General features: G+C 43.4%; 1 protein-coding gene across 1 annotated transcript in view; it reads right to left on the reverse strand.

Moving 5' to 3' along the window:
* LOC145537762 (MYND-type zinc finger-containing chromatin reader ZMYND8-like) overlaps positions 1–16655 on the reverse strand; it is a 30729-nt gene extending 14074 nt beyond the window's left edge. The window contains exons 1-3 of the mRNA XM_081568574.1: positions 16555–16655; positions 14416–14519; positions 9971–10097 (exon numbers count right to left, since the gene is read on the reverse strand). Of these exons, the coding sequence (XP_081424700.1) occupies positions 9971–10097; positions 14416–14448 (160 nt within the window). The 5' untranslated portion in view covers positions 14449–14519; positions 16555–16655. The remainder of the gene's footprint in view (positions 1–9970; positions 10098–14415; positions 14520–16554) is intronic.
* Between the last annotated feature and the right edge of the window lie 1492 nt (positions 16656–18147).

The following is an 18147-nucleotide window of genomic DNA, read 5'->3' on the forward strand; positions in this document are numbered from 1 at the left end:
GGGGTTGTGTCAGGGGACACAGTTCTTCCTGTGGGGTGGGGGTTGGGGAGGAAGCGGAGGGGCCATTAACTGTGGGTCTGTCAGTTTTTCAAGGGAGATGTGGATGTTCATGGAAAGGGTCTGGTGAACAAGGGCCAGAGATCAAAATAGTGGGACGCAATTTTGTTGGAAGGTGGTGCCCCAGGTATCATCCCTGTTGGATATCATCAGATACTTGAAGAGTACAGGACAAGGAAAAAGCCTTAACATTCAGCTCACTATGAACCACATAGCCTCCTTGTGTGTATGACTGCACAGTTCAGCTTTGCTCAAAGTCAGCTTCCCAGAGCTAGGGTTCCAGGTAACATCTTAGGGGATGGGGGCGTAAGGTATATAGAGGGGCTGTGGCCTAGGGAGAAAGTGAGGGGGTGAGAAGGCAGTAAGGATATTAGTTTCTGGCAAAAGTGACCAGGGGAAAAGATCAATTGCCAGGAAACAGAGAGACAAACAAAAACAGATCCCATCATATCTGTTTGAGCTCATGTGAACTCTGTTCTTTTTTTCCCAGGAACTCAGTTTAGGTACAAAGTCTGCAGGGGCAGAAGTCAGGGGAGTGGGGATGTTAAACAGGCAAGGTCCAGCCTACCCAGCCATGCACTCTGTGTCCCATGATGGCTCGGTGGTTAATATCCCTTTTCTCAGGAAGGCTTAAGCTCTGTGCCCAAGGCTCTCTATCAGGCCTAGGTGTACAAATAAACGTTTTCTCATGAACCCTCTGGTAATAGTGTCCCTTCCTTGCTGAATGGCTCAGCACAGACTGTTTTCAACCACAAGGGACCTTCTTCTGGGGCTTTGTCGCTACTCTGTGGGCCAAGGGCCAATGGGAACACCTGGGGCATACGGAGCTCACCGAGGGACTGGTCAGCACTTAGGGTGGCCCTTTCCAAGTAGATGGCTGCTTTCCGGAATCACGTCCACCTCTGGATCGGGCAAAGGACAGACTGGCACAGAGGGAGTAGGGAGAGTTCAGCGTTTGTCCTCCCGTGTTGTCCTCTTGCCCCAGATACAATGGCTCCAACGTGGGCATGCCTGAGGGTGATGGATCTGTCCCACATGGAGTTCTCACTCCACAGCTTGTCTCCCTACAGCAGCATCTCTTTTGAGGGCAAAGGGTAAAGGATGAACGTCAACGTTCATGGGTTTATGGATGTCCCCTTCAAGGTGCACTGAACGAGATCTCCTGCTCAGGGCCAACTTTTGCATTTGAATATCTGCACCCTCGCTTTGCCCCTTCTGCAGAGGAGCATCTACAGTTCCAGAAGGCAAGGCTTGGCCTTCTCTGGGTGCTTTCTGTACAAGCAGCCCAGTAAACACCGGAAACATGTCTTCTTACTTTCTTATTCTGTAAACTTCAAAGAACCCTTGGGGCTCTGGCAGGCTGGTACCTGTCTTTCTCAGCGCCAGTTCAAAACAAAGCAAAGGAGAAATTACGCTGTAATAACTCTGCAGTGGGTGTGGGATGGCATATTGGTGCATGGTTTGGGGGACCTTAGACTGGCCTCATTCTAGGGGCTGCGTGGTATTTATCCACATTCAGAAGTTTTAGTAAGGCATTGCAAAGAACTTAAAGACAAGACAAGTTAAGGACAGGGTCCCCCAATGCCTAATACTTCCTGCCTTCAGTACCAGTGCTTCAGTACCAGGGATGGCTTTAGCTCTAACCTGTCCTGGAGTGAAGACTGCAGAGATAGTCATGGATCGGTTAGTGAAACTGAACTGTGTGTGGTTGACTTGATGGTCATTCTCTGGAAACTTGCCATGACTTGTGTCCCAGTGTCTTTCGGGCTTTCACTTGGGCCCTAAGGTCTAGGTGCTATTAGATTTGACTGCGCACTTGGACGTGTTGTGTAAGGTTTTCTTCCACTGAATATCAATGCGTGGGAAACTTGGCGGATTACTGATGATTTCAAGAGCATTCTGGCTCAATCACCCTGATCTGCATTTGTTTCCTGTTCCCTGGATGTGTTCATGTTTTCCTCTGTTTAGAATGAAGATTGGGTGTCTCCGTTGTGTTTGCCCATGAAGGTGAGCTGATGTTTCTTCCTGTGGGTCTGCCTATGCCTCCTGTCTGCTTTGATGTGGCACCCATGCCTGTGCCATTATGCACAGCTCTGCTGCCGTAGCTGCGTCAGTTCTTGCATGGCCCTATTCAACATACATGAATTGTGTTGCTTGTATTCCCTTTTTTGTTTTAAATTTGTGTGTCTTTGTTAGACTGTGTGTGAATTCGACCCTTTCTTTCATTCCTGGATCAAATGCTTCCAACACCTTGAATAGTGACTTTTTAAAAGAGTTACGCGATATTTGTGAACAGCAAGAAATGCTTTACCGCAGGAATACTTAACAGTGACCCACGTTTGGAAACAACAATACCCACACACTTACAGAAATGCCCATGGGGCAAGATTATCACTCGTTGAAGTGAGAATATTAATTAGGATCACAAAGGGCAAAGATGTTGCAGGAATGCATCTGTCAGAAAATTTTTCATCTGTCAGAAAAGATTTGGGGTTGACTTGTTAAGTGTTCTATAAACGCTGCTGCAGAAATGAAGGACGTTGACTTTTACCACTTCTTGCTTTGATCGTTAAACTGACATTACCTATGCAGTATTTCTTCATGATTTTAAGTGAAGCATCACCCAGGCAGTAGGAGTTGGGGCTTGCCTTTCTGTGAATAGGAAGTTGTTAAAGAATTCTTGTCCTCAGTGACCTTCTATAGCCCGGGGAAAGGGGGTGCATGATCAATTTCAAGTTCAAAGCCCCTTGCTATTTCTTTGTTGTTTCTGGAAGGAAAGCCCAGGGAATGGTATCTTCCCAACGTGATTGGTGCTGTGAACTAGTCCGATGCGATGGGAGTAGAGAACACAGGCACACGTCACTCAACCGTCCACAGTGAGGACTTCCAACCCTGCCAGCCTCTTTGCATGTCAGTCCCCCTCATGAGCAAATCCCATTCACCTTCTAGGATGTATCATAGAAGTAGAAGAGGACGCTGAGTTGATCAACTAGTGAGTGGAAAAAAAAAATAACCGGGCCAAAAAAGAGGGGTGCTTACCAAAGTCCATTATACTGGACAAGTAAACAAATAGTTGTGCATGTGTGAAGTTTCTTTTCAGGACTGTTTGTGTGTGTGGGGGGGTGTGCATGCACACACATATGCGCTGACACAAATGTGTGTGTGAGCTGTCTGAACTGGTCTGGCTGGGGGGTGGAAGAATGGACACTGAAAACGTGAAAGAGCTTGTGTAAGGTTTAAAGATCACAGGGCAGCAGAAGCACTGACGCCATGGAAAAAAGCCCAGGGATCTCAGCGACAGAGCAAGCTGGAAGTGTAAACAGGCTTGTAAGTGTAAACGTGGATCCCTCAGCAGAAAGGAGAGGCAGGAAAAAAGCACCTGGGGGCAGTCAGGGAGGATGCGAAGGAGCAGAGAAATAAGAGTGGGCCAGATCCCCAGGCACAGAAGAGGGGCTATGCACAGCCCCTAGGACACCCAGCTACAAAGGGTTTTCTGTCTCTCTCAAGTGCAGAACCATTCTATCCTCAACATGTCCAGGCACATGAGCACAGCTTGCCCTTTTCTGTAAGGTTTGGGAGACTGATGGCACTGTAGCATAAGCACCTGCTACATCCAGCGTATGCCAGTTTGAAACATCACTCCTTAAAAGGGTGTCTTGGGTTGATCCTCTCGCCCTTCCCAGTCCCACAGGCCTGGGCTGATGGGGTAGGCTGGGGTGTGTTCTCACCTGGAGGCTGGATGAGAACAGAACCACTTTTACTTTTTTTTTTCCCCAGTGACTCGTAAGTTTTTAAACTTTATTTTAACGAAGTTGACCTTGCTAGGCTGCTGTTCTTAATAATAGATTATGATTATAGAGTATGATTCTGTGGAGAGATGTATAAGAAAACAAGAATGGGAGAGAGATTCTGTTTCTCTCTATAGAAAAGAGACGTGGTCTTTGTTTTCTGTAGATCACTTTACCACCGATAGTGAATGAAGCTGAGTAATATTTGGACAGTATTCTGTGTATTCACTAGCTGAACTGTTAGCTGTAAATAAAACACAGGACACAGAAGAGTGTTGATGAAATGTGGCTCCTTCAGTCACCGTACATACAGTGTTTCACTGGGTCTCTTGGCTTTCCTGAGAAACAATTCATTCATGTTTTAAAGGATTGCCCTGGACGCTGAGGGTGTTTCTGTTCACTGGAACTAGGCAGTTCAGTATGGTTGAACACTTAGGGTCAATTATGTTGTTAAATGGACAATCTATGAAATAATCATCTTGGCTTTCAGTTTTACTCTAAAACACACTTACTAAATACACAATAATTTTGCAGAACCATCTGGCATTATCCAAGGTCATGTGGGTAACACCATGCATTTTCTACTCAGGATATAGTTGAATAGGAAAAAAAAAAGTAGTCAATGGCTATGCTGGATAATTTTAAATGTGATACAGTTTTTTGTTAATTTTTTGAGGTATAGCTTATGTTCTTAATTCCTAACTGTATTCATTTTTATAAGGAGAGACATGATATACTGCAGACTACCTAGAAAGTAAATATTTAGAGATAAACTCCTGAGGTATTTTATTTCCCTTACAATTTATGTTCTGTGCTCATGGAAGAAGCTAGGGTGATGGAAGTAACAGGTAAAGGTATTAGTACCTAATGATTTGTCATCAGGTCAGATTTAAACATGTATAAAGCACATATTAGCTGGTGATTCTTACTTGTTTGCAAGAGAACGTTCACTCCGTGTAAGTTTTATTTCTAAGAACTAACCATTACAGTTCCCATGAAATGTATGTCATCATTACATGACAACCCAGATTTTTAAGTAAATGATTTTGTCTTTGAGATTCAAATTACTGTTAAATGAAATAGACTTTCATTCCATAACTTCTAAGAACTGGCCAATATATTTAAAATTTTATAAATGCCTTTGTTTTATACTTTAGATGGAAGAGTTTTGAAGTATTTGAAATCATTTTTGAATTTTTAAACCTAAAAGCATACAAGAAGTAGTACTTTCTCCATATATTTTAAAATTCGGTATTTTTTAACTTTATTTTTAACAATTTTAGACTTACAAGAAAAAGCTATAAAAATAGTATTCATTTTTTAAAAACAAAGTCCTCAGACTAAACAATGCAGGACTCAGCCAACTGAAGATCTTAGTTAATCCCTGTCCACAGAAGGGCAACACACAGAAGTTAACACCAGAGTGGCAGAGGTAATTTGAGTATGTGTTCCACCCAGATTCTCCATAGTTCAAATCAGTGTTTTGTGTTTATAAAAAATAAATTTTCTAAGTTATAAAAAGAGCTTCCCTTGTTGAATAATGCCAGATTTTTCTAAATTTCACTTTCTTGAGAAATCTACACTTTAAAGATGTATTTGTTTGATGCTTCTGCAGTAGAAAATGTAAGTTATTCACTGCTCCTGCTTTCTGATACATTCATAGATTTAATAGATAGATTTCCTTGCCTCCTTCATGGCTGTTCATGTTTCTGTGGAGGCCTGGTTAGGAAAATCTTTTTGTTTTTTTCATGGAAGTCTCAGATGGAGGGGACAAGCTGCACTTAGCACTTGAATTTTAACCATAGCTCTTCAGAAAGAGACTATATGTGGCAGAGGCAGCTGCACTTGCTTGAATAGACAGTGCACGATTTAATGTTTTAACCAGTTGGGTACATCATCTCAGTCTCGCTCACGATAAGAAATTATTTGTCTTCCATTTTCTAAGAGGAGATAAGGATATTAACAAAGAAATCCTTACACCAAGTTCTTCAACAATTGCCAGAGCAGACTAAATGCATAAAATGAGGTTAGGCCATGAAGCATTTTTACATCTAAAACTAAATTCTCATCTCTAAACATTCCTATTAACATAGCAGATTTGAGTTGCAACCATCCTCCTAATAAAATTATGAAATCTTTAAAACTGGGAAGCATTTGTAAATAATGGGTCCTTTAAATATCCCTGAACTTTATTCTAAAGCTTTTCTTTTTTTCTGGTTCTTTTTTTTTAATAAATTTATTTATTTTAGTTGGGGGCTAATTACTTTACAGTATTGTAGTAGTTTTTGCCATACATTGACATGAATCAGCCATGGGTTTCCATGTGTTCCCCATCCTGAACCCCCCTCCCACCTCCCTCCCCATCCCATCCCTCTGGGTCATCCCATTGCCCCAGCCCTGAGCATTTGTCTCATGCATCGAACATGGAATGGTGTTCTGTTTCACATATGATAATATACATGTTTCAATGCTATTGTCCCAGAACGTCCCACCCTCACCTTCTCCCTCAGAGTCCATAAGACTGTTCTATGCATCTGTGTCTCTTATTCTGTCTCACATATAGGGTTATCATTACCATCTTTCAAATTCCATATATATGCATTAGTATACTGTATTAGTGTTTTTCTTTCTGGCTTACTTCACTCTGTATAATGGGCTCCAGAAACTGGAGAACAGAATCACTTTGAAAGGGCCTCTGTACAATAAATGGGCAGACTTCAATTCCTCTGGCAATGGAGAGCCGTGGCCCTTGGCGGGATGCTGGCCTTAGCATCTCTGTATAAATCTCTCTCTACAGAGAGAATTCCATGTCTGTATCACATTTTGACATGAGGGCAAAAGTGTTCTACGTGAAGCATGGAACTCGGTATTTCACATCTGAATACACGCATGTATATTTCCTGAATGAAATACGGAATTTTCTGCATTTCACTTGTGAATATCTCACCACAAACTTTCCAAATCAAGAATGGCATTCCCTATATTTTATAATATGAAAATGTATGCACATATTAAACCATAATGTGACGCACATGAGAAGCAAACTACTAAACGATGGAAAAGATAAAAGATATATTCTGTCTATATATCCTAGCAAATCAGTTCATGACAAAGTTTCCAAAATAATAAGTAGTCCTCAAGTAAGACCTGATGACAGCCTTTGTCACACTTTGTCCTAAATTCACCTGGTAACTGGGAGAGCTCTCAGTGTCTGTTAACTTGCTTTACACAGAAGAAAAAACTGCTCATACTTTTATGAGTGTATGTGGTTTTGAAATCATTCTCTGAAGAGAGTCTGTTAACCTCCATAGACTTGAGAGATAAGGTGTTACTGTAACCTAATACCCCTGTACCCAACAACCTTGGGCCAAGCAATATCGAAACACTAGAGTTTAAAGCAGAGTATGTTTTATTGCAGAGCCATGCAAGAAGTGTGGCTTACGCCTTTAAACACCTCAATCTACCTGTTTAGTATTAACAGTAATAATAACTACTATTAATCAAGTATTTATTATGTATTACTCACTTCTGTGTTTTAATGGACTGTTTGAAAAATGTTCACAATAGTCTAATGAGATAGGGATCATTATTATCCTTATTTTACAGATGAGGGCTATAAAGCACAGAGGTGAGGTTGTGCACCTATGTCACACAGCTAGGTGGAGCTCAGATAGACCCATATGAAACATGATTCCCAGGTGCCTGCGCTTTTCCACTATTTTTTGCAATACTCTCAAATCATCATCAATGGGTGATATTTCAAAATCTTGAAAGATATTGAATTTATGAAAGTAGTCCATTTATGATCTCTAAGGACTCCCTGTTAAACCAGGGAGAAGGTGAGGGTGGGACGTTCTGAGAGAATAGCATTGAAACATGTATATTATCATATGTGAAAGAGAACACCATTCCATGTTCGATGCATGAGACAAATGCTCAGGACTGGGGCAACGGGATGACCCAGAGGGATGGGATGGGGAGGCAGGTGGGAGGGGGGTTCAGGATGGGGAACACATGGAAACCCATGGCTGATTCATGTCAATGTATGGCAAAAACTACTACAATACTGTAAAGTAATTAGCCCCCAACTAAAATAGATAAATTTAAAAAATAAATAAAATAAAATAAAAAACAAAAACAAAAAACAAAACTCAATCTACCTAAAGAGACAAAAGACCTACATATAGAAAACTATAAAGCACTGATGAAAGAATTCAAACACACAAATAGATGGACAAATATACCGTGATCATGGATCAGAACAATCAATATAGTGAAAACGAGCACATTACCCTAAGGATGCTATAGATTCAATGCAATTCCTATCAAGCTACCAGCAGTATTTTTCAGACAACTAGAACAAATAATTTCACAATTTGGATGGAAATACAAAAATCCTCGAAGAGCCAATCTTGAGAAAGAAGAATGGAATAGGAGGAATCAACCTGCCTGACTTCAGGCTATACTACAAAGCAACAGTCATCAAGACAGTATGGGACTGGCACAGAGAGAGACACATAGATCCATGGAACGGAATAGCAATCCCAGGGATAAATCCATGCACTTATGGACAGAGAAAGAGGGGGAACTGGGTTTTGGCTGCAAGTTCCAGACCATGCTTGATAGAAAAGACCATCTAGGAGGACTGAACATTGACAAAGATGCCAGAGGCACCGACAAGAGAATGAGAAGGAAACCAGAGAAAGAGGGGGGACTGGGGTTTGGCTGCAACTTCCAGACCATGCTTGGTACATCACTGCGGTTTGGAGGAACTAATATAACTGTGGCCATAAAGGGATTCTATTGTCAGGTCAATCCGGGACATAGGGTACGATGCAAGTCAGCTTTCACTCTTGTAGCCCTCTTCAGATCCCTTAACCAGCATCTCAGATCTCAAAGAGGGGAAATGTAAGACGTAGCATTTCTCGAACTGATCTTGTTAGGCAACACCTTTTTTTTTTTTTCCTGGTAAAGAACCCCTATTATAATTCTGTAGGACTATTGGGGAAACACTGGAGTACCCTGGTCAACACCTTCTCACTCAGAACAAAGCAAGAGAATTTCAACTCTTTTCTTGGCTCCCAATCTCTCGTTTTACCCATTCAATTCAACATTTACTAAATGCTGATTCTCAGCAAAGCGTTATCCACCTGGATGTTCATAAGTCTGTATAGAGACTCTAATCAGGCTATAAATGTACAAAAGGAGAGTTTGGGGAATTTCATTTGGGAACAGAAAAAGATCAGGCAGGGGAAGGCATTAGGGCTCAGCAAGCAGTGAAATGGGTGGCAAGCTTATTCTGAGCAGACACTGACTATGAAACTACACAGTCCTGGGGAGCAGCAATATAGGGTTCTACTAGGAATATCTATGAGAGATGAAGCTGGATGTGACTTTTGGGCCAGACTGGGACGGATTTAAATGTTTTGCTAGAAGTCTGGATTTTCTTTTGGGAGTGGTAAGAACCTGATGTGTGCTTTATAAAGTCAACTCCCTGAGGGCTGGAAAGAGCAGTGGTATCACACCAAGGTTTTCGCTTGTCTCAGTGACAGAGGAAAGACCTCTGATTTCTAGCTGTCAGGGGAAAGGCACAAATGAATGCAGGGGCTTGAACATTAGAGGATAGGAAAACTGGCCTCCCTGGAGCTGAGCAGGAGAGGAAGAGATGAGCTTCAGAGAGGAGACAAAAGAAGTACTGAGTGAGCATGATGTGGCGTGGCCACACGAGTCCCTAAAGTGAAAGCACCTACCAGCCCTCTCCCTAAGCTGAGTGGGCTCTGAGGACCAGCTCCCAGCCCCTGCTCACTGAGCAGGGTTTTCTCCCCAAGATCCCGTTCTCACCGGGACATGTCACTGCGCTCCCGTCTTCCTCCCTAGCATGTGACTCCTCTTCCAGCTGTGAGATAATGTCAGGTTTAGGGAACTGGTACCCTGTTGAAGAAGGAGACTTATAACTTGGGGATTCTGTCCTGTACCCTCAGGAACTCCCAGCCTGGTTTCTAAAGGCTCTGAGATAACAGGCAAGTGCAAATTTACACACAAGAAAAATAAAGCCTGTTTCCAAAGATTCTGCCACTAGGGACATATGCCAGTGTCTGGAAACAATTTTGGTCATCACAGCTTACCGAGGGAGACCAGGTTCCTGTAATTTTCCAGCATCACCTCCCGGTAGAGCTTCCTCTGAGAAGCACTGAGGTAGGGTAATTCCTCTGGACTGAAGTCCAGAGTCACATCCTCGAAAGTCACCAATTCCTGAAATACCAGATATACTCCTAAATGATTGAAATCCGGAATTATCCCAAAGAGGGGGAAAGGTGCCTGATAAGAGGGGACTGACCATGAAGCACACATTCAGACAAGCAGAAAGACTCTAATCCAAAGGTTTCAGGGACCTACAAGGGTTTCTTTCCTTTAAGTCTTTCTCATTAAAATGTTTTCTTCTCTGCAATCACCCTCTTGTTTCTTTCAGTCTTCTAACTTTATAGAGGCTTTCGATGGCTAAGTCAAAGATCTCTCTTGGGAAACGTCACACTGCACTTGAAAATATGTGGGCTATTTTCTAACATCTTTTGGTATTAACTTCTAACATAATTCCACAGTGATATGAGAACAGTTTGTATATGATTTCAATACCTTCAGGCCATGACATTTTTGCACTTTATGTTCCTGGATATGTTCCAGGGTCTCCTAGTTTATAGTCTATGGGAACTTGAACAGAATTTGGATTCTCTTGTTGTGTCAAAACTATATAAATCTGAAGTTATGTTCAATTGGTTCATACTGCCTTTCAGATCTACTATAGACTTCTACCTTTATTCATTCCATTAATTTTTTGAGTTTGATATTGAAAGTCCACCTAAAAATTGTAATTTATCTACTAAAAAATAATCGTAATTTATAGTAGAACTTCCCCCATAGCTCCCTCATAGCTCAGTTGGTAAAGAATCTCCCTGCAATGCAGGGGACTTGGGTTTGATTCCTGGGTCGGGAAGACCCCTGGAGAAGGAAATGGCAACCCACTCCAGTATACTTGCCTGGAGAATCCCATGGACAGAGGAACCTTGCAGGCTACAGTCCATGCAGTCACAAGAACTGGACATGACTTAGCGACTAAACCACCAACCACCACATAGTGGAACTATATGTAACTTTGTTCTGAACTCTCCAAGCCTCCTGTAAATGTGTTATCATAGTTTCATAATTTAAAACATAGCAAAGAAAGAGAAAAAATAAGCATATCTTTCTTTTGTCTTGAAGTCTGAGAGAAGTGGGAGTATTTCTAAGACAGCTCCTGCTGCGAATTTCTAGAGATCTGTGTGGGAGGAGAAAGATCCTTTTAAGTTCCTTAATAAAGAGAGAAAAATGCAAATAAAAGCTGAGCAGTATACCCCAATCCCAGGAAAAAGAGACAGTTGGGTTTACATTCTGGTTCTCTCTTACAAGCTCTGTGAGTGTGGATAGGTTAAGCCTCAGTGACTCATCCACAAAACACAAACAGCTCATAAATATGCAGAGATGGGCGATCTTATTATAATAAGAAAATGCATTTCAAAATGACAAAGTATGACTTTATACCCATTCAACTGACAAAAATTAAGACGTTGGACAATACCAAATACTGTCGAGAAGGGGGACTCCTGGTGGTGGTGGTGGTGTAGTTGCTCCGTCGTGCCTGACTCAAAATTTTGAGACCCATCCACTGTAGCCAAGCTCTTTTGTCCATGGGATTTCCAAGGCAAGAATACTACACAGCGGATTCCCATTTCTTTTCCAGGGGATCTTTCTGACCCAGGATTGAACCTCCATCTCCTGCACTGCAGGCAGATTCTTTACTGACTGAGCCACCAAGGAAAATCTTAGAATGTGGACTTTTGCTGCTGCTGCTGCTAAGTCGCTTCAGTCGTGTCCGGCTCTGTGCGACCCCATAGACGGCAGCCCACCTGGCTCCGCCGTCCCTGGGATTCTCCAGGCAAGAATACTGGAGTGGGTTGCCATTTCCTTCTCCAGTGCATGAAAGGGAAAAGTGAAAGGGAAGTCGCTCAGTCGTGTCCGACTCCTAGCGACCCCATGGACTGTAGCCTATCAGGCTCCTCCATCCATGGGATGTTCCAGGCAAGAGTACTGGAGTGGGGTTCCATTGCCTTCTCCGGTGGACTTTTGAGACCTCTTAAAAGATGCTAAAAGTGAAATTGCTCAGTTGTGTGTGAGCTCAGTTGTGTGTGACTCTTTGTGATCCCGTGGACTGCAGCCTACCAAGCTCCCCTGTCCATGGAATTTGCCAGACAAAGAGTACTGGAGTGGGTCACCATTTCCTTCTCCAGGGGATCTTCTCGATCCAAGGATTGAACCCAGGTCTCCCGCGTTGCAGGCAGATGCTTCATCGTCTGAGCCACCAGGGAAATGTAAATTGGTAAACCACTTTTGGGTCCAGAAATATACCTATTCCTAGGTGTATCTGCTCATGTGTACTGTCTTCTAACCTCCAAAATCTAGGCAAGACCCAAACACTCATTTATGGTAGAAGAGATAAATGTATGATGATATTGGGGCTCCCCTGGTGGCTCAGATGGTAAAGAATCTGCCTGCAATGCAGGAGACCCAGGTTCAATCCCTCAGTCAAGAAGATCCCATGGTATAATGAATGGCAACCCACTCTAGTATTCTCGCCTAGAGAATTCCATGGACATAGGAGACTGTCAGGCTACAGTCCCTGCGGTTGCAAAGAATCAGACACAACTGAGTCACTCAGTTCAGTTCACTTCAGATCAGTCACTCAGTCGTGTCCGACTCTGTCCGACCCCATGAACTGCAGCACACCAGGCCTCCCTGTCCATCACCAGCTCCCGGAGTTTACCCAAACTCATGTCCATGGAGTTGGTGGTGCCACCCAAACATCTCATCCTCTGTCGTCCCCTTCTCCTCCTGCCCTCAATCTTCCCCAGAAACAGGGTCTTTTCCAGTGTGTCAGCTCTTTGCATCAGGTGGCCAAAGGACTGGGGTTTCAGCCTCAACACCAGTCCTCCCAGTGAACACCCAGGACTGATCTCCTTTAGGATGGACTGGATGGATCTCCCTGCAGTCCAAAGGACTCTCACGAGTCTTCTCCAACACCACAGTTCAAAAACATCCATTCTTCGGCACTTGGCTTTCTTTACAGTCAACTCTCACATCCATACATGACTACTGGAGAAACTATAGCCTTGACTAGATGGACCTTTGTTGACAAAGGAACATCTCTGCTTTTCAATACGCTGTCTAGGTTGGTCATAACCTTCCTTCCAAAGACTAAATGTATTTTAATTTCATGGCTGCAATCACCATCTGTCGTGAATTGGGAGCCCCAAAGAATAAAGTCAGCCACTGTTTCCACTCTTTCCCCATCTATTTGCCATGACGTGATGGCACCAGATGCCATGATCACTGGGCGACTAACACACACATAATCACACCTCAGAAAAATCCAGTAATACAAACTAATTAATTACAATTACATGCAACATTCTTGGTAACAGAAAGCTGGATGTAAAAAGCAGGTATTGGAAGACTACCGAAGACCATGATACCCATTTTACTAATATACATCTTTTGTGTTTTCACGGAAACATTATGCAGATCAATGAACTAGAGAGCATGTACTGACTGCCCAGCTTTTATAGAGGGGTTTATTTGGCCCACATGTGTTCTTTATTCTTTCTTCAAAATTTGTTAGTTGCCAACACCAAAATATTAGTATAATTCATATTATTAGTTGGATTTTTTGACTTCTCTTTAAAAAATCAGAAGATCTAGAGATCTGGGTCCACATTCTCACATGGCGCCATCAGCTGAAGCTGAGTCATAGCTGCCCCTTAGATGGGGCAGATGCCCCCCAGTTTGTCACAATATACCCACTTACAAATTCTCTTTTATTACCTCAGTCGTCTCTGTGGGCATCTTCACTTGGGATCGTAGACACGGACACTGTAGGGACAGAGGGCTATTCTCAGGAACAGATCATCTAGAACAACGTTTCTCAACCCTTTTCCCCTTAGCTCTTCCTCAAGGAGCATTTTTAAACACTTTCTTTTCCTAATTGTCAAACAGCTTCACCCCACCCGTGAATTTTTTTCTAAAGGAAGTGCAGCACGTTAGCTTCTTCTAGGTTTCAAAACATGATTTAACAAGAACATGAAGGAGCAAATTTTTAAAAATTCACAACAGTTATTTCGTATATGAAAAGGAGCATAATAGTAGTACAAATCACATGAGGGTTGCTTTGACTAAGTCAAAAGTGGAGAGATAATGGAACAATAAGCAATGAAAAGTTAATTCAAGAGATAGGAAAAGAGAGAAAATGTTAAAGATGTCATATGTGGTGCTGGCAGTAAGTGTGAGAAAAAGCAGGAAAGCAAAAACAAAGAGTCAGAAGAAAACTCTGATACAGCAGCCAGGGTAAAAAAGGCTCAGTTAGGTAAAGTTTATATAAAGACTTTAAGGAAATGAGGAGGTTTAATTAGATAGAGGAGGTCTAGAAATCAGAAAGGGGAGCTCCTCACACTGCAGAACTAAGTCAGAAGAAAACGTGACTCACCTGAGATCTAACAAATGGCTTCCTGTCAGACATCTTTGTGTCCTTCTTTTGGTAGTGTTTTGTGTTTCTCTCTTCTGCAAGGACAGAGTTCTAAGCAGAGAAATCTAGAAGGGAGAAGGAATGACCACAGAGTTGAGTCCAGTCTGGCAGCACCCACAGACACAGAGAGTAGCCTGCCAACCCCTCACCTGCCATGGGCAGAAGCAGCACTTCCTATGACAAGAGAAAGACCAAAAAAATCATTTCTCAGCTCAGTGTGGCAATTCCAGAAAAGAGGTTTGGTTATCTCCCACCTCTAAATGCTTCCATGGATTTTCAGTGCCTTGCAAATAAAGCAAAAGTTCCCTCTTTATTTCTATCAATGGTCCTAGCTTCACCATCCATTTAGTCACCAGAGAACTTCAGTTTCTCAACTGTAACATGAAAATTACAATGATCTCTCTAATTCTATGGGCGCCTGTAAGGGTTAACCATTACATATGTGGAGCACAAAGCAGGTATTAAAAAAAAAAAAAAAAGACCACAACTCTTATTACTACATCTTTTTCACTCAGGGATCTAGAAGAGAACCACCACCTTCCCTTAGGAAACCTGAAGTCCTTCCTCGTTTGTGGTCTCTTCCCAAGAGTACCTTTCACTATTCTATAGATTCTTTCTCATACCCTAGCAAGCTCTTTCCCTTCTCTTGAATTTCAGCTCCATCAAAGGCTGTGTCTTTGACCAAGTTTAAAAATTCTGTGGGACCATATGCCCTATATCCACTGGAGGTGCTATTAACGGCCACAATTACTAAGATGACAGACTCTGGAGCCAGCCACGGAAGTCTAAATCCTGACTGCCAATTACTATTAATAACTGTGGACCACAGGCAAGTTGGGCTTCCCTGGTGGCTCAGACGTAATCCCTCGGGGAAAGAAATGACAACCCACTCCGGTCTTTTTTGCATGGAGAATTCGACTGGCAAGGAGCCTGGCAGGCTACAGTCCATGGGGTCAAAAAGTCAGACACGACTGAACGACTAACACGTTCACAGGTTAAGCTATTCAACCTCCCTGTGCCTCTGTCTTCTCATCTGTGGAAGGAGAGTAATACCTATCTGAAGAACTACTAAGAGAGGTAAAGCACTATTATAAAATATGTACAATGTAGTACATTTTAAGTGTCCAACATGTTTACTATTAGCATCTTCAAAATCCTTTTAATGAATGCAGGTGCACAAAACTGGACTGATCATAATCCTTGCTATATCATCATTCAGCCATACATGACACTCATGTTTATTTCAAATTTACTTCTTTATATTTTTCAATGTAATCAACCCATCCCACTGGTCCACATCCACGTCTTGTACCCTTGCCTTTCTCTCCTTGTCTATATATATATATACACACACATACACACACACACACAAACAAAGCTTTGATTTAGTATCAGTTTCATTCAAAGGGCTATCAGGAGAGAATGGCTTTCTTCTATCACCAGTGAGATGCCCTTAGTTCCAATCAAGTAACTTTGAGTTTCTAAGAGACCAGTAAAATTTTGACAGAATTTAAATTTCAGTCTGTATAGAGACTTATCCTCCAAACGGGGCGGGAGGGGGACGGGAAGGAGAGGGAGGTCCTCAGAGGGGGAAGGAGGGTTTTCTAGGGCCGGAGTCCTTGAGGAGGCCAACAGGTGTGTCTGAAGAAGGCCCGTGGGGTCCTCGACGGAGAGGGCAGGGATCCGAGAGGAGGACGGGGAGGGTCCTCAGGGAACAAGGAACGCGTTCTTGGGGGTGAGAGCGGAGAGGCCCTAAAAAGGGAGGGTCTGTGGGGTCCTGGGACGGGGAGGAAGGTGCGACTCCTCGGGAGGAGGAGGGCGGGTGGAAGGCCTTCCGGGGGAAGCATTGGCAGGAAGCCAGGGCATGAGCAACAGGGAGGCCGCCGCGTCCTCCTCAGAGCTGACCTGGCCCACGCGGCCTCCCGCACCCCTTCCTCTCAGGGCCGCTACTTCGCGCCTCCCTTTCCGTCGAGTTCCCCGCGAAGAGGAGCGTCTGCTCCGGCGTCCCTGAGAGGACGCCCGCGCCTCCTTGCCCGCGAGCCGGGCCCTCACCCCCAGGGCCCCTCCCTCGCGTCCGGGCCCTGGCCGCCGCGCGCTCACCTCGCAGACGGACACCCTCGCCTGACCAAACCTCTGCACCTCGGTCTTGCAGCGCAAACCCGCCAGGCAGGCGCTACCAGCGGTCTGCGCATGCGCCCTGTGGGACGGCCGGTGCAGAAAGCGCCGCGCAGAAAACGCAGGCCGCTTCTGGCCGGCTCCGCTGGGCGGGCCCGCGAGGACCACGCGGCCTAGAGAGGGCTGGGAGAGGCCGGAGGACTACTTCCTTTAGATGCTTTACGAGTTTTGGCAGTAGTTAGCACGTGGTTTAAAACGGTTTCAAAATAAACAGTATGCAGTGAAAAGCCTTCTCACTTTGTGTGTGCCACCGACCAAATTCTCATGCTATAAAACCACGGAACACTCAGGTGACCGGTGCAATTACTTGAATATGTATGAATAATTATGAAAGCGTGAACATGATTTCAGTGTCCTTCCACAGTGTCTTTATGTATATGTAAATAGAGATATGTGCGTATATACATGTGTGCATTATACACACATACATGTCGTTATCATTGATAAGTATTATAAATATCTATAGTATAAATTCGGTAGATATTTATCTGTAATAGATATAAATATTTTAAAATAAAAAATATATTTTCTAAATAAGTGTGACGATGTAAGACAACCTATAATGTGACGCAATGTGGTATATACTGTAGCTTAAAATGTGTAGCTAAGTAATATATATACTTCCTTGATAGTGATGTAAGGCTTCCCTGGAAGCTCAGTTGGTAAAGAATCCGCCTGCAGTGCCAGAGGCGCGGGTTCGATTCCTGGGTCAGGAAGATCCGCTGCAGGAGGGATAGGCTACCCACTGCAATGTTCTTGGGATTCCCTTGTGGCTCAGCTGGTAAAAAACCCACCTGCAATGCAGGCAGACCTGGGTTCGATCCCTGGGTAGGCAAGCTCCCCTGGAGACAGGAACGGCTATCCACTCCAGTATTTGTACCTGGAGAATTTCATGGACTGTCGAGTCCATGGGGTCTCAAAGAGTCAGACACGACTGATCAACTATAACACGTATATCATGATGACACACCGATTCATATTATGTGTAACTGTAACTTTGTACAAATAGAGTAGAAATATTTTTAGTTTGCAAAAATACTCATGGTCTCATTGCCTACCTTTTTTATACAAAAGGTGGCAGACTGTACCCACTGTTCTATGCCTTCATTTTTTCCCATCTCAGAGACCTTTTCATATCAGTACAAAGAGAATTTGTCTACTTTTTCTGAACAGCTATTTGAATTCTGTTGTACTGTTGTTGTGACTTGATTTATTTAACCCATTCCTGACTACTGGGTGGTTGAGTTGTTTTCAGCCCTTTGCTACCAGTATTCTGTGCAAAACTATGAACTTCAGCAGTCCTGCTGCTGTGTAAAACCTTCTGGGAAGAAAAACCCCTGCAGTGGAATTGTTGAGCCACAGTGCACATGTGTGTGTCATTTTGACAGAGATTTCTAAGCTGCCTTCCATAGACGCTTGCCTATCAGACCCCCACCAGCCTGTGTGAGGAAACCTGCATTCTCAGTGTTATAGGATGCTTTTTCAGGTTTTCCAAAACTAGGGTCGAGAAATTTTTCA

This window comes from Giraffa tippelskirchi, chromosome Y, assembly GCF_054371585.1.
Source record: "Giraffa tippelskirchi isolate mGirTip1 chromosome Y, T2T-mGirTip1v1.2.pri, whole genome shotgun sequence".
NCBI lineage: Eukaryota > Metazoa > Chordata > Mammalia > Artiodactyla > Giraffidae > Giraffa > Giraffa tippelskirchi.